The sequence below is a fragment of the Felis catus genome, chromosome D4 (assembly GCF_018350175.1).
Source record: "Felis catus isolate Fca126 chromosome D4, F.catus_Fca126_mat1.0, whole genome shotgun sequence".
In the NCBI taxonomy this organism is placed as follows: domain Eukaryota; kingdom Metazoa; phylum Chordata; class Mammalia; order Carnivora; family Felidae; genus Felis; species Felis catus.
This window is the reverse complement of record NC_058380.1, coordinates 64445518-64461937: the sequence shown is the minus strand read 5'-3', so window position 1 is coordinate 64461937 and position 16420 is coordinate 64445518. Positions and strand designations below refer to the sequence as shown.

The following is a 16420-nucleotide window of genomic DNA, read 5'->3' as shown; positions in this document are numbered from 1 at the left end:
TCTATTGAGATCAGAAAATATGGTAACTACTTCTGTAGCCTCCAAAGTACTTAGCACAGTACTTGTTATAAAATATTTTGTAAATATATGATTGAATCTAAATGCTACTGCTTAAGATTCCTTTAGTTAATAATTTTCCAAGTTACAAGAGTAAATGTTGTGCACTTAATAACAGCATTGTTGTTATTGGGTGATGGGTATTAAGGAGGGCATTTGTTTTGATGAGCACTGCGTATTATAAATAAGTGATGAACCACTTAATTCTACTCCTGAAACCAATATTACACTATATGTTAACCATCTAGAATTTAAATAAAAATTTGAAAAAAAATGTAAGTGGCATATTAATGAAAAAATCTAACAAATTAAGAGTACCTATAGAATTGTGACTGTGAGGGTAAAGTTACCTGGAAACTATAAGAGAATGGTTTAGAGACATTTAGGGTACAAATGAAACTAGTGAGAGATTTTCACTGCATTTAAACACGTGCAGTAGTAGTACTTTGTGTAAGAGAAAATATACTTTTCCCATGAGTCTCCTGAAAACAGGATCGATGAGAAAATATACAGAATGAAAGAGATATTTAATCTCACTATATGAGGGAAAATCATTTGATATATGAAGGCCTTCAACATCAGATTGTTGGGTTTTTGGCCTATTATCAGGGGGATATAGTCTAGCAGGAATGTAGTACAAGTCATTGTGGATATTGGTGAGTTGTTTATCCAGTTTCTAGACTACTTTTCAACTGTAAGATTATCTGATTTTTTTATTTCTAACGTATGATTTCTAACATAACACCTTTATGTTGCTGAACCTATTTGCTTAAACTTTGTTTGATTTAAAAACACAATATCTTAGAAAGTGTTTGCTGAGTCCATGAGTAAGGTGCTTTATAAGTAAAAGGGTTTATTTTTAATAATATTCTGTAAGAGCTCTTGCTTTATCCCTTTGAATAGAGGATAATAATCACTTATCCTTAAAATAATCATAATCCTAAAATTAATCATGTTTCAAAAGTAAATATTAAATTCTTTCTTACCTGGAATGTAATTATCATATGTTCCAAAGTTTATTTTTTGGCTATTAAAATAAGAGGGAAAGTTTAAATTAATTTATATATAATCACTCTAATGATCACTATTATGTGTAAGCACTTGCCATCACCAACTAGAGAAATATTTTGCATTCTCAGATCTCTACTATTATGTAAGATTACTTCACTCTAGAAGAAACAGAAATGAGTACATGTGTGTCTTTTGCACAAACTTTAACATAACTAAAACAAAGTAGATAAAAAACAGTTTAGAAAGTTACCAAATTGCCATATCTGAAATATAAACTTTAAAAAAGAATTGTGACATCATAGTTGAATTATTTTTCTCTGCCTCATGCTCCAGATTCACTTGCAATTGAAATTTAGCAAATATGTCACTTTAAAAGCATTACTTAAGCAAAATCAGATCCTCAAAATATTCTCAGAACTTAAGCAAATCTGAACCATTCAATCACATACTTATATGTGTGTGAATGTGTATGTGTGTCAGTGTGCACCATAAGTATCGATACGGATTTTTATTTTAATTTTTGTTCTTCAGGAATATCTGAGAAATAAAAACTATTTTGCAAAGTATTTTTCATTTAAAAGTTTCCATTTGTTTCAGTACTATATGAGCATGTTTGCTCCCACAAAGCGGAATTTAATTATCTAATATTTGCATTGGAGGCATACATTAATATTTCATATAAAAAGGTTATTTTAGACATTTTTTAAATGTTTCTTTAGTTTTGAGAGTTAGAGAGACGGAATTGGAGTAGGGGAGAAGAGAGAGAGAGAGAGAGATACAGACTCCAAAGCAGTCTTCAGGGTCTGAGCTGTCACCATAAAGCCTGATGTGGGGCTCGAAGTCACAAACAGTGAGATCATGACCTGAGCCCAAGTCAGATGCCCAACCCACTGAGCCACCCAGGTACCCCTAAAAAATGTTATTTTACAGCATCTCATTGCATTACAAAAATAAAGCCATTGTTGATCGTGTGTGAGTTTGGAGCTTACAGGCATGCATAAACACACACACACACACACACACAAACACACATACACAAGGATCTTACTTATTTTGACATTATATAAATATTAAGAATTAAGTACATAGTAAAATTTAAAAAAAAACGGCGAGTAAACAAAAAGCAGAACCAGATCCATAAACAGAACAAACTAATGGTTTGTGGGGGAAAGCGAAATGGGTGAAGGGGAGTGGGAATACAGGCTTCCAGTTGTGGAATGACTAAGTCACTAGAATAAAAGAGAATAAAAGGCACAGTATAGGGAATATAGGCAATGATACTGTAATAATGTTTTATGGTGACAAATGGTAGCTACACTTGGGATGAACACAGCATAATGAATAGAGAAGTCTAGTGTACACCTTAAATTAATGTAACATTGCATGTCAACTGTACTCAAAAAAATTGAAAAATAAAGTACATTAAAATAAGTATCTTGATATTTTTATTTAGGCTCTATTTCCTAGCACAAAACTTGGCACATTTTTGTCACTCTATAAAAATTTAAATGATTTTAATTGAATAAAATTTAGGATGTATTAACCAATAAGTTATCTGGTTTAGTTTTTTTTTTAAGCTTTTACTTAAATTCCAGTTAACATACAGTGTAATATTAGTTTCACGGTTACAATATAGTGCTATCACACTTCCATACATCACTCAGTGCTCATCACAACAACTGCACTCCTTAATTCCGATCACCTATTTAACCTACTTCACCACCCATCTCCCCCTGGTAACCATCAGTTTGTTCTCTGTAGTTAAGAGTCTGTTTCTTGGTTTACCTCTCTTTTTCTTTAACCTTTGTTCATTTGTTTCTTAATTTCACATATGAGTGAAATCATATGGTATTCGTTTTTCTCTGACTCATTTCGCTTAACATAATACTCTGTAGCTCCATCCACACAGTTGGGTTTTGTTGCTGGTGATGGTTTTTCTTTTTAACTGAGGACATGCATTAAAATCACTTGTCCTGTTGTATCTGAATCTCTAAGTCTGGATCTGGCCAATCTGAATCTCTAGGATTGGATCTAGCCAATGTATGTTAAGATATTGCTGAAGAAATTTTGATGTTCAGCTATAGTTATGAACATCTCTGTTTTAAATACTCTGAAAGAGGAAATATTTCAGATTCATGAAACAATATTAAATATGTGATTTAAAATGTACATAGGCATGATCCATTTATTCCTTGTATAATTTCTATAGTTGTTCTTTAATCAACAAGTAATTGAATTAGAAATCAAGTCACTATATAGAAAATATACAATTTTTTAAAAAAATCGTTCTTCTAAATAACCTATCATCAAATCACAGTGCACATTTACGAAAAGAAACAACAATAACATAGTATCAAAAATTGTAGACTACAGTTCACAAAGGAGAATTTATAATTTTAATGACTGGTATTAGAAAAAAGTTTAAAACAGTGTTTTAAATCCCTGCTTTAATATTAGGAAAATATGAAAAATAAATGAATAAAATTAGGAAAATATCAGACTAAGTTCAAAGTTAGAGGGAGTAAATAATAAAGCTATAAGTCAGAAACAACGTGAACACAAAATTAAAGAAAATTAAAAATCCAAAATTTGTTTTTTTTAATTATTAAAATTGATTAACTCTTAGACTGATAAAATAAAGAGAAAATACAAATTACCAATATCAGGATTGATGCAAGTTTTTTAACTATGTAGATTTTAAAGGATAATGGGAAATATTATTTATAATTTTATGGCAAAAAGTTCAGCAGCTTAAATGATATAGATGAGCTCCTTGTAAAACTAATTTAGCAAAACACATGATTAAATAATAAATATGTGAATGGGCTCCATAATAAGTAAATTGGATCCATTATCAAAAACCTTCCAAGAAAGGAAAGCACAGACCTAAACTCGGATCTTAAAAAAAATTTAGGAAAAATACTAACTCTACACAAGGTTTTGAGAAACAAGAGGTAGGGGAAAGAAGTTTCAACTCATTTTTGACACAAATATAAATAATTCTGACACTAAAACTTCTCAAAGAAGTTTTGAGAAGTTATGAGAAATGAGTATATAGACTAATATCTTGCACTAACACAGACACAAAACTTCCTTAGCAATTTGTTAACCAGTTACTGAACAATATATAAAATGGCAAATACATCATGGTCATTGAAATTTACTTTCTGGAATATGAGTTTGGTTTAACATGTATAAATCAACCCAGACAGTCACTCCAAATAACAAATAAGAAAATTCATCTAATAATTTCAAGATATATAGAAGATTTTTTTTTAATATTTACTTTTGAGAGAGAGAGAGAGAGAGTACAAGTGGGGTAGGGGCAGAGAGAGAGAGAGAGTTCTCTGTGACTCAGATGCTTAACCAATTGAGCCACCCAGGTGTCCCGCAAAAGAATTTTTGAAAAAAATTATATCAATTCATAATTTAAAACTCTGAGAAAAATAGAAATAGAAGACACCTTCCTCAAATGGATAAAATGTCCCCGGACAATACTCATTTCTAAAATCAGTTGTGGATGTTGACTATCTTTCCTCTAGAAACCAGAAATAAGGCAAAGATGCTCACTCTTTCTAATCAACCTTGCAATCCAGACTATTTTGTTCCATAAGACAATGAAACGTTAAGATTGGAAAGGAAGAAGTAAAATTGTCTTTGTTCACAGAAGACGTGCTTGAGTGGACTATCCAGTAACATCTACAAAAAGAATGATTTAGGAAGGGGCACCTGGGTGACTCAGTCAAACATCCCACTTTTGGTTGATTCTTGGTTTCCACTCAGGTCATGATTTCACAGTTCCTGAGTTCAAGCCCTGTGTTGAGCTCGATGCTGACAAGGCAGAGCTTGCTTGGGATTCTCTGTCTCTCTCTCTCTGTCTCTCTGCCCTTCCCCTGTTTGTGCTCTCTTTCTCTCTCTCAAAATAAATAAATTGGGGCACCTGGGTGGCTCAGTTGGTTAAGCATCTGACTTCGGCCCAGATCATGACCTCATGGTTCTTGAGTTCGAGCCTTGCATCAGGCTTTGTGCTGAAGGCTCAGAGCCTGGAGCCTGCTTCAGATTCTGTGTCTCTCTCTCTGCCCCTCCCCTGCTCACCCTCTGTCTTTCAAAAATGAAGAAACATTTAAAGAAATTTTTTAAATAATATAAATAAATAAAAATAAATGAACTTAAAAAATTATTTAGAGCTGTTAAGTGAATGTAATAAGATTGTATGATATAGGCTCTAATTACATAAGTTATGAAATCTTGCCATTTGTAACAACGTGGATGGAGCTAGAAAGTATTATGCTAAGCAAAGAAAGTCAGAGAAAGTCAAATACCATATGATTTCACTCATATGGAATTTAAGAAACAAAACAGATGAACATGGGGAAAGGAAGGAAAAATAAGAAGAAAAAAAACAAAGAGGCAAACCATAAGAGACTCTTAAATACAGAGAACAAACTGAAGGTTGCTGGAGGGGTGTTGGGTGGGGGGATCGCCATGATGGATGATGGGCATCAAGGAGGGCACTTGTTGGGATGAGCACTGGGTGTTACATGTAAATGATGAGTCACTAAATTATTCTCCTGAAGCCGTTAATACACTATATGTTAACTAACTTGGATTTAAATAACATTTTTTTAAAAATTACATATTTTTAAATATAACTGGAAAAATTTAAAAATATAAATTTAAGAACACAGTATAATTTGCAATACCATAAAAAAAAACTACTTAGAGGTAAATTTATTGAAATATGTGCAAGAAAACTAAGGGGCGTTTGGGTAGCTCAGTTAAGTGTCTGGCTTTGGCTCAGGTCATGATCTCATAATTTACAAGTTCAAGTCTTGGATCAGGCTCTTTGCTGTCAGCATATAGCCCGCTCGAGATCCTCTGTCCCCCTTTCTGTCTGCCCCTCCCCTGCTCATGCTTGCTCTTGGTCGCTTGATCTTTGTCTCAAAAATAAACATTAAAAGGGATGCTTCAGTGGCTCAGTTAATTAAGTGTCTAACTTTGGCTCAGGTCATGATCTCACAGTCTATGAGATTATTGGGCTCTGTGTGAATTTTTGAAGAAAATTATATATATATATATATATATATATATATATATATATACACACACACATATATATGTGTGTGTATATATATACACACACACACACACATGCATATGTATAAACCTATATTTTAATTCATATACATAATATATATTTTCTGATTCACAGACATCCTTTGTACTTTATACCTACCAAAACAACTAAAATTAAAGGCTAATGACATAACAGCAAAGGTGTAGAGTATCTGACATGTTCAGCATTGGTGGTAGGTGTAAAATAGTACAAAGTGGAAATAGTACAATAGTGGAAAACCACTTGATGTTTGTAAAATAAAGTTGAACATATGTGTGCTGTATGTGTGATTCAGCATTTCCACTGTACCTTACCCAGGAGAAGTTCACAAAAAGACTTGGACAAAATGTGTATAGCAGCTTTATTCATAATAACCCAAAACTAAAGTAACTCAAATGTCTATCAGCAGAATGGAAAAACTAAGTGTGGTATATTCATGTAATGGAATACTGCTCTGCAATGTAAAGGAATGTACCATTGATATATGCAACATGAATGAATCAAAAAGAAATTATACTGAAAGAAAAAATCCAGAAACACAAAAGTATATACTGTATGATCTAATTTGTATGAATTTCAAGCATAGGCAAGGCTCTCTATGGTAATTTAACAGCCTGTTGTGGGGGAGGGGCAGAGTGGTTGATTAGAAAGTGACACAATGTAACTTAATGGTGTTGAAAATTCTTAACGTTTCTTAAGTTTGGTTAGGTTAGGGTCAGTGACAAATAAGTTTAGTTCTCTTTCATTTTCACTGGGAAGATTTTATAGGATCCCAAAATAGCCATGATCTTAATACTCTAGTTCTCACTTCCTGTGTAAATTTACATATGTCATAAGCAATTCAATAAATTTAACCTGTTGGGAATAGATAGCATTTTTCTACTTTTTTGCCTAAATCTGGTCCTGCTGGTAATAGCATCTCTCCCTTTACCTCTCTGGGACATCAAGAAATTTTCTAGACCAGGATGCAGTTAGATTCCATTTTTAAAGTTTTTATTAAACCACACACACACACACACACACACACACACACACACACACAGTCAACATATTTTTTTTTATATTTTCTATTTTGAAACAATTGGTTAATTCATTAAAAAATGCAACAAGTCAAAAGGTTGTTCTGTCTTGATATACCTAGTTTTTGAATTAAGATCTCTGGTTATATATATATATATATATATATATATATATATATATATATATATGGAAACATAGTAACTAGTACTTCATCTTAACCATAGTGCAATGGAAAACAGGTGCCACAAAAACCTGCCTTCACTTCAGGTGTAGTGCACACATTTAATCATTTCAAAATCAGTCTCAGTGTCTCTGAGCTTTTTTTTCCCTTAATCTCAAGATTCCTTTTAATTTTTTTTATTTGAGTATAGTTGGCACACAGTGTTACACTAATTTCAGGTGTGTAGCATAGTGATTGGATGAGTTTATATGTAATGCTTTGCTCACAGCAAGTGTAGCTGCCATCTGTCACCATACAACACTATTACAGTGTCATTGACTGTATTCCATATGCTGTGCCTTTCATTCTATGACTTATTTCTTCCATTACTTGAAACCTGTATGTCCCATTCTCCTTCATGCATTTTGCCCATCCCCACAATCCTCCTCCCCTCTGACAACCATCACTTTGTTCTCTGTATTTATAGGTCTGATTCTTCATTTTGTGTTAGATTCCACATATGTGTGAGCTTTAAGTAAAGAAGGTGCCCATTGTTAGCATTGTGGAATGTCATGCATTCATGAGTTAGAAAGGGAAACTGGGTTTGGGTTTTCCTAAATAAAAAATTGAGATCCCAAAGTAGGAGACATGGGGATCTTTATTTTTTATGACAAAAATCTATTTTTATATTACCACTGGAAATAAGTTGTTTTTTTTTTCCTTTTAAAGGAGTAAACGTGTAACTGTATTTGTAGGACTTTTTTTTCTTAGTCTTAAAATTTTTAATCTTTGTATACAATAAACCTGCCCTTACTCTTACCTTTAACTGTATCTCTGGTATATCTTTGAAATGTATAATAAATTCAAAGAATAAGGGCTCTCAATAATCTTATACCTACTTTATTTTGATTTGAAATGGCTACAATCATTATATGTGAGTTTCATAACATATCCTGCTGGCTGACTTTGGATTTTTGTATTTTGCATCAGATATATGACAAATAAAGCCATAAAGTACTTGGCAGAAAGTTTTCCAGGGACAGACTGGGTCTGAGTCACTCTTGTATTTGCTCTAGAGGTCTCTTTTTTAAGGCAAAACTCAACTGTCACATGGTTATTGTCTTGGTGAAAGATGACTCTAGGTATAGTATGGTGAAATTCACTGTCTTTTTTTTAACATTTTCTAGAGTAGTGTTTCTCAACCTGGGTTTATTATTAATGCCTTGCCTGCAGTGGACGTTTGCAATGTCTGAGATATTTTTATCACAATTGTGTGTATCTTTTGGTTTGGGGGCGGGGGATGTACACGCAGTGCTGATAGTGGCATCTAGTGGGTAGAGACCAGGGTTGCTGCTAGCTACTTACACTGCAGAGTGCCTCCCTGCCCCCTTCCCAGTCCTCCTATAAGTAGTTACCCTTCCTAATAAGTCAATAGTGTTAAGATTCTTATACCTTGTTCTATATCAAGGTGAATTCCTAGGCAAGATGGTAGGAGAGGACCTTATTAATGCAATTCGAGGGATGAAAAAAATGTATAGTCAATATGGGATCCAAAAGTTAATACTGGAAGTTTAAGAAGTTCACGTTTTAGATAGCCCCATTCTTTGTGAAAACCTCTCTTACTTCCTTCAGTAACCTTAGGTCTATTCAGTATTAGAAAAGGAAGGATTGGGTTGACTGATACAACCTGAGTTGGAGGAAAAGGCAGGAAGAGGAGAAACATTTGAATGGTGCTGTTGAGGTTTTGATGAACAAGGGTATTAAAGAGGAATAAGTGGGGAGGGGGAAAACTGAACTGAAAGGAGAAAATTTCTTCTATCAACTATAAGTTGATAGCCATGACACAGAAATGTAAGTCCAGAATTAAGGTCCTGTCATAGAATTCAGAGGAAAAAGCACAAAATTATTTTCTCAAATTCTCTTGTAACTGAATTGAAAGTTGCCGTTTGAACCCAAAGAAATATAAGATTTTGTTATTAAGGACTTGTATGTGTGCTTCATTAGCTAACAATGAGGCCATTTGATTATGAATTGAACCACACGTTCCTTCTATGATACATGAGAGTTTTAGGATTATACCAGAAAACAACATAAAGAAATAGTCATAGAACCAAAAATAAGTTTTTAACTCTTTGTGTGAAGTTCTCTGAAAGTCATGCAGTGCTCATGATAATAGTAATGCCATCAATATTTTATTGTGCTTCAACATTTTAAAGTAATTATTATACAGTGTAATTCTGTCATGTTACATGCCCAAGTACAGATTGCTTTGTAATCATCAGCAAGTCCCTCACCCTTTAATTATTACACATACATTGAACCCTTTTACTGGTGGTAGTCCTTTATGAGTGCATTATAATGGAGTAGGCACTAGGGACTTTTAAAGCCCATTTTGTTTATCTTCAAGAGTTGTATTTTATTTTTCTTCAAAAGTACTGTCCAAAATAAAAACCAGTTACATTCTTTCTATTTCATAGTTCATACTTTCACCTTTGTTCCAAGTCTACATAGTTAAAAGGCTTACATAATTGAAGGTCTTCTTTCCCTACCTCATTATAACACAACATAAATTAAGCGTGAGGAAGCTACTATCGTCAAACTTCCCATGTCTGCATAATCTGCTTTTCATTGCAAAGTATTTTTGCCTACTCAGTATTTCTCAAGGGGAATACAGTTAGTATTTAATTGATCTTCTTTCTGTTGGGGTGCCCCACTTATTACCAAAGGTTTAGCATCCTTGATACACGCCCTCTAAAAGTCAGTAGACTCCTCAGTCACTGTGACATTAAAAAAACAAACAAACAACAACAACAACAACAAAAAAAAACAAGGGGCGCCTGGGTGGCTCAATCGGTTGAGTGTCTGACTCTTGATTTCTGCTCCAGTCACGATCTCACAGTTCATGAGTTTGAGCCCCACATCGAGCTCTGTGCTGACAGTGAGGAGCCTGCTTGGGAGTCTCTCTCTTCCTCTCTCAGTGCCACTCTCTCTCTCAAAAATAAAGTTTAAAACAAAACAGAAAACAAAAACAAAACAAAAAAAAAAACATTCCCAGAGATTTCCAAATAGGCTCCAAGAGGTGAAAGTTCCCTGAATGAGAACCATGAAACATTTTATTCTGTATGTTACAAAATACAGTATGATAAAAAAAATGAAGTAAGGATCACATTCAAAAATATTTATCCAAAACTATGCATATATTTCACTGAAATGAATGAATTAGTTAAGTCTTGGATCAAAACAGCCTATGATGTTGCTTGAGAATGTATGTGCTAAACACATACTCTCTTGTTTATAATGAATAATAATGGACATCTCTTTATACTAAAGAGAATATAAAGCTAACTAGAGCATTTCAGTTATTTTAAAATATAAAATTTGACAAGAGGACTTACAATCTTGGTACAGACATTTCCACCACCTATGATTTGCCAGGACTTAAGTAAGCACTGTAAGTTCAAATTATTGATGTTGAGAGGTGACATCATAAAGAGGCCAAGAGCACTGGGAGTTAAAGGGGAAAACAAAAGCAATCACTTTAACTTGTATTTTATGTTTTCTAATATTCAGTCTAAGATTTGTGTTTTCTTTCATTATTACTGACAGACTACAACTGATGGTTTAAAAATAACCAGTTGGTTTTACATCTTATAAAATTCTTGTTTCTGTTTTTCATGTAATTTTAATTTATTGACTAATAAGACAAAAAGATGAATCTGAGTATCTATTAAAATAAATTGTAATCCTAACTTCCTTGATATTCATGTGTCTTTTGTTAAATTCTTTGTATAACTTTGTGCCTTTTACCTTTTCCCATCTTAAACACACGGGTTGCTCATAGATACAAGATTTTAAAGAAGGCTAGGTGCTTACTAAAATTTGAATTTAGGAGCACGTCAGTAGCTCAGTCGGTTTAGCATCTGGCTCTTGATTTCAACTCATGTCATGATCTCACAGTTCATGACCATTGGACTCTGCTCTGGCAGTGCAGAGCCTGCTTGGGATTCTCTCTCTGTCTCTCTTTCTACCCCTTCCCTCCTCTCTCTCTCTCTCTCTCTCTCTCTCTCTCTCTCTCTCTCTCTCAAAATAAATAAACTTAATCTTTTTTAATTATCAAGTTACTGATAGATCTCAGGTCATTTTTACTATACCCACCCTCCACCCCACTAACAGATGAATGCAAATACAAGTAGTATTTGAACATGCTGCCATTATCTTGCTCCTTTTAGGGAAATTCAGCTGATTTTTTTTCCCCTTAAGGAATAGTTTGATTAAGCTTCAGCTACTGTGGGAGATCAGTTACAAAAACCTCAGTGGTTTTAACTCAGTGAAACTTACTATCTTATGTCTCAGACCATGGTAAGCTCTAGGGTGGTTGAGGTAGGAGGTTTCCATAACAAGATTTAAATTTTTTTAATGTTTATTTTTGAGAGAGAGAGAGTGAGCACACAAGGGAGGGGCAGAGAGAAAGGGAGACAGAATCCAAAGCAGGCTCCAGGCTCCGAGCTGTCAGCACAGAGCCAGACACAGGGCTCAAACCCACGAACTGCGAGATTATGACCTGAGCTGAAGTCCGGCGCTTAACTGACTGAGCCACCCGGGTGCTCCTCCAAAACAATGTTTAGTAATTCAGGTTTCTCTGATTTAATGGCTTCATTATCCACTAACTTAACCCTATTAATGCTGTTGGTTTTTTGCAAAGTGATGATTAACAAAGTATGATTTCTGAATCCACAGTATTTTGTTAAGACTTTATAATAAATACCTGGTTTATGAAAGTAGGTATACCCAGTGCATTTCTTCTGTCAGCATGGAGTAAGGTCCAGATCATTACTGGGCAGCCAACAATACTTGCCTTCTGCACCATGACCTCTTGAATTAATCTCTCATTTTAACTGTGTGTAATCTTTTAAGATCTCAGAGAGCTAATGATCTTTTTATTCTAAGCTTGTATTAATTTTCTATTGCTGTATAACAAATTATCACAAACTTAGTGTTATAATAGAAAACATTTATAATCTCATAATTCTGGGGGCACCTGGGTGGCCCATTTGACTAAACTTCTGACTTCAGCTCAGTTCATGATCTCGTGGTTCGTGAGTTTGAACTGTCAGCTCAGAGCCTGGAGCCTGCTTCAGATTCTGTGTCTCCCTCTCTCTCTCTGCTCCTCCCCTGCTCATGCTCGCTCTCTCTCACTCTCTCAAAAAATAAACATTAAAAAAAATTATAATCTCATATTCTGTAGTTCAGAAATCTCAGGTTCAGTTGGTTCCTCTGCTCAGTGTCTCATAGGCTGAAGTCAATTTGTTGACTAGTCTCTTACCTGGAGGCTCTGAGAAACAGTCTATTTCCAAGCAACATTCTACTTGCAGAATTCAGTTCCTTGTGGCTGGTTCTGATGTCTGTGTTTTCTTGTGTGTTATCAGTGTCTGCTACTTTTTGCTCCTAGAAGGTGCCTACATTCCTTCTCAGATGACCCCCTCCCTCTTCAAACCATAAGCGTTTCAAATCCTTCTCCTAGTTCATATCTGTGTTCTTTTTCTCCCTTCGTCCACTGTTACCAGATGAGGAAAATTTTGTTTTCTAAACAGCTCATTGGGTACATTAGGCTCCTGTAGATATCTCTCTGAAGGTCACCTGTCCCTCATAACAGATCATAACCATGGGGATAATATCTCTTCAGAGTCACAAGGCCCACCTGTGCTCAAAATGAAAGGTCATTGGGGGTCATTCTTCACATTCTGCCGATGGCTTCACATAAAGCCAAAATTAGACTAAAGTCTTACTTTATTTGAGGCTTATGAGAAATATATCAGCCTGATATATGTTATTTTTATGTCCTAAGATTTTGCCAATGTCTATCCAGCAGCACTATGATTATCTACAAGCATTTTGTTGTTTTTTAAAAGGCCATTCGGCTTAGTATGTCTTCAAATATAAATATTGTATTTAAAAACTATGTGTAAAATAAAAATATAAAAGTATAAATAGATAATATATTTTAAGTGTTTTATAGGTTATAAAATAATTTGTGTATATTAACTCATTTTTTCTTATAATAATACAGTATGAAGTGGGTACAGTTGGTCCTTGATATTTTCAGCTATTTCCTAACATTTTATAATAGATTACCAATTTAAAAGTATGGTTATATAATTTTGCCCATAAAAGATAGATCATTAGATAGATAGATAGATAGATAGATTGATTATTCAAGCTTGTGCTGGTTTCAGAGTTCACAGAATTATGTATACAATATATATATGTGATTATTAACTTATTTATGTATCCATGTATCATCAACTTATTTATTTCTCTCTGTGTTGCTTAAAAGATTTAAGACACCTAACAAGGGTATTATAAATGTAGAAATAAAATTATTAAATATAATTCAAGCTATTTGTATTGTATAGTAGTTTGTATCATTATTGTAAAGATTAACCACAAAATTATATAAATATCTAAGTTTTCTTATTATTTTTAAATGTAACTAAAACGTTAAGTGATCAGCATGATAAAATATTGTAAAATGAACAAAGTTTTTAACAATGATCTCAGTTACAAAGGGATTATTACTGGTAGCCTATGATCTATTCAAATTGTTAACCTTATGTCCTCCCCAAAAGTGACCACAATTATCATAACTATTATACTATTTGTCTGTTTTTGAAATCCTATAATAGTATGTAATATGTATTTTCTTTTTTTTTTTTAATTTTTTTTTCAACGTTTATTTATTTTTGGGACAGAGAGAGACAGAGCATGAATGGGGGAGGGGCAGAGAGAGAGGGAGAGGGAGACACAGAATCGGAAACAGGCTCCAGGCTCCGAGCCATCAGCCCAGAGCCTGACGCGGGGCTCGAACTCACGGACCGCGAGATAGTGACCTGGCTGAAGTCGGACGCTTAACCGACTGCGCCACCCAGGCGCCCAATATGTATTTTCTTTAATGGGGTTTCTTTCAATATACACTTTTATATTCATCCATCTAGTTGCATATGTTTGCAGTTTGTTCATAATTTTTCTGTAGGTGTAATTATTTGTGTATTATAGCATTATATGTATATAACATTGTTTATATATTCTTAAATTGATGAATTTATTTTACATCTAATTTTTAACTATTTTTAATTATTATGGTCAATTTTTCATGTGTATTTTGGCAGACATGATCATATGTGTATGTTGATATATAACATTTATAAAAATATTTGATGGTGGGGTTTAATGATGCTCAACTTTAGACAATGCCAAATAATTTTCCAAAGTATCTGTATCACTGGTGGTGTGTGAGAGAGATCTCTTGTTCATCCCTGTCCTCTCAACAGTGGTTTTTATGAATTATTTTAATTTTAGCTGGTTTGAAGTTATGTGATTGTATATCACTGTTGTTTTAAATTACATTTTCCTGATTATTAATGATTAGGAACACTGGTGAAAGAGCAGGTGTAGGGAAAACAACAACAACAACACATGACCTACCAAAGGAGAAAAAGAAGAATTATAGAAAACTTTTCATAAAAAAATTACATAAGCCATAGATGTATTAAAAGCAAAAGGGAAATTTATATAACATATTGAAATAATAATTAGAATGTTTGCCTGGGTGGTTCAGTCGATTAAGCCTCTTGATTTTGGTTCAGGTCATGACCTCACCATTTGCAGGATCAAACCCCACATCAGCACAGAACCTGCTTGGGATTCTGTCTCTCAACATCTCTTTCTGCCCCTCCCCTGCTGCTGCTCACCCTCTCTCTAAAAAAAAAATAAACATTAAAAAAATTAAGAAGAAGAAATAACAACTAGAAGCTGGAATGACTATATTAACTTTGTACAAAGTAGGTATCAGACCAAGAAATATAACCAAGGATTATATTTCCTAGAATATTACATAGGGGCACCTGAGTGGCACAGTCAGTTAAGCATCTTTTTTATGGCTGAATAATATTCCAGTGTGTGTGTGTGTGTGTGTGTGTGTGTGTGTGTGTGTGTGTTCCCTAAATCTTTTTATCCATTCATCTATTGATGGACACTTGGATTGCTTTCATACTTTGGCTATTGTAAATAATTCGTTAATAAACATGGATGCATATATCTTTTGGAATTAGTGTTTTTCATTTTCATTGAGTAAATACCCTGCATTGGAATTACTGGATCATATAGTAATTCTATTTTTACACTGTTATCCGCAGTGGATGCACCAGTTTGCATTGCTACTAACTGTGCATGACTGTTCCTTTTCCTCTACATCCTCACCAACACTTGTTGTTTCTTGTGTTTTTGATTTTAGCCATTCTGACTGGTGTGAGGCGATAGCTCATTGTGGCTTTGATTTGCATTTCTCTGATGAGAGGTGATATTGAGCATGTTTTCCTGTTTGATAACCATCTGTATGTCTTCTTTGGAGACATGCCTGTTCATATCTTCTGCCCAGTTTTTAAAATGGGATTATTTGCTTTTGGTGTTGAGTTGCAAAAAATTCTCCATATACTTGGGATACTAACCCTTTATCAGATATATCATTTTCAAATATCTTGTCCCATTTAGTAGCTTGTCTTTTTATTTTGTTGATTTTTTATTTTGCTGTGCAGAAACTTAATTTTGATGTGGTCGCATTCTTTTATTCTTACTTTTATATCCCTTGCCTCAGGAGACCTATGTAGAAAAGTGTTGCTATTGCCAAAATACTACCTATGCTCTCTTCTAGGACTTTTATGATTTCAGGTCTCACATTTAGGTCTTTAATCCTTTTTGAGTTTATTTTTGTATATGCAGAAAGCGGTCCAGTTTAATTCTTTTGCATGTACCTGTCCAGTTTTCCCAGCATCATTTATTGAAGAGACTTATTTTCCCATTGGATATTCTTGCATCCATTGTCAAAGATTATTTGACCATGTATGGTGGATTTATTTCTGGACTCTATTCTGTTCCATGATTTATATTTTCCTTGTGCCAGTACCATACTGTTTTGGTTATGGCAGCTTTGTAGTATATATTAAAATCTGGGATTGTGATATGTCCAGCTTAGTACTTCTTTTTCAAGACTGTGTTGGCTA

General features: G+C 33.9%; 1 protein-coding gene across 16 annotated transcripts in view; it reads right to left on the bottom strand.

Moving 5' to 3' along the window:
- Window positions 1–10855, bottom strand: part of CYLC2 (cylicin 2) — a 79463-nt gene extending 68608 nt beyond the window's left edge. For all 16 annotated transcript variants that reach the window (XM_045043791.1, XM_045043782.1, XM_045043789.1 and 13 more), the window contains exons 1-2: window positions 10760–10855; window positions 1044–1084 (exon numbers count right to left, since the gene is read on the bottom strand). In XM_045043791.1, the coding sequence (XP_044899726.1) occupies window positions 1044–1084; window positions 10760–10776 (58 nt within the window). In that variant the 5' untranslated portion in view covers window positions 10777–10855. The remainder of the gene's footprint in view (window positions 1–1043; window positions 1085–10759) is intronic.
- Window positions 10856–16420: the final 5565 nt, after the last annotated feature.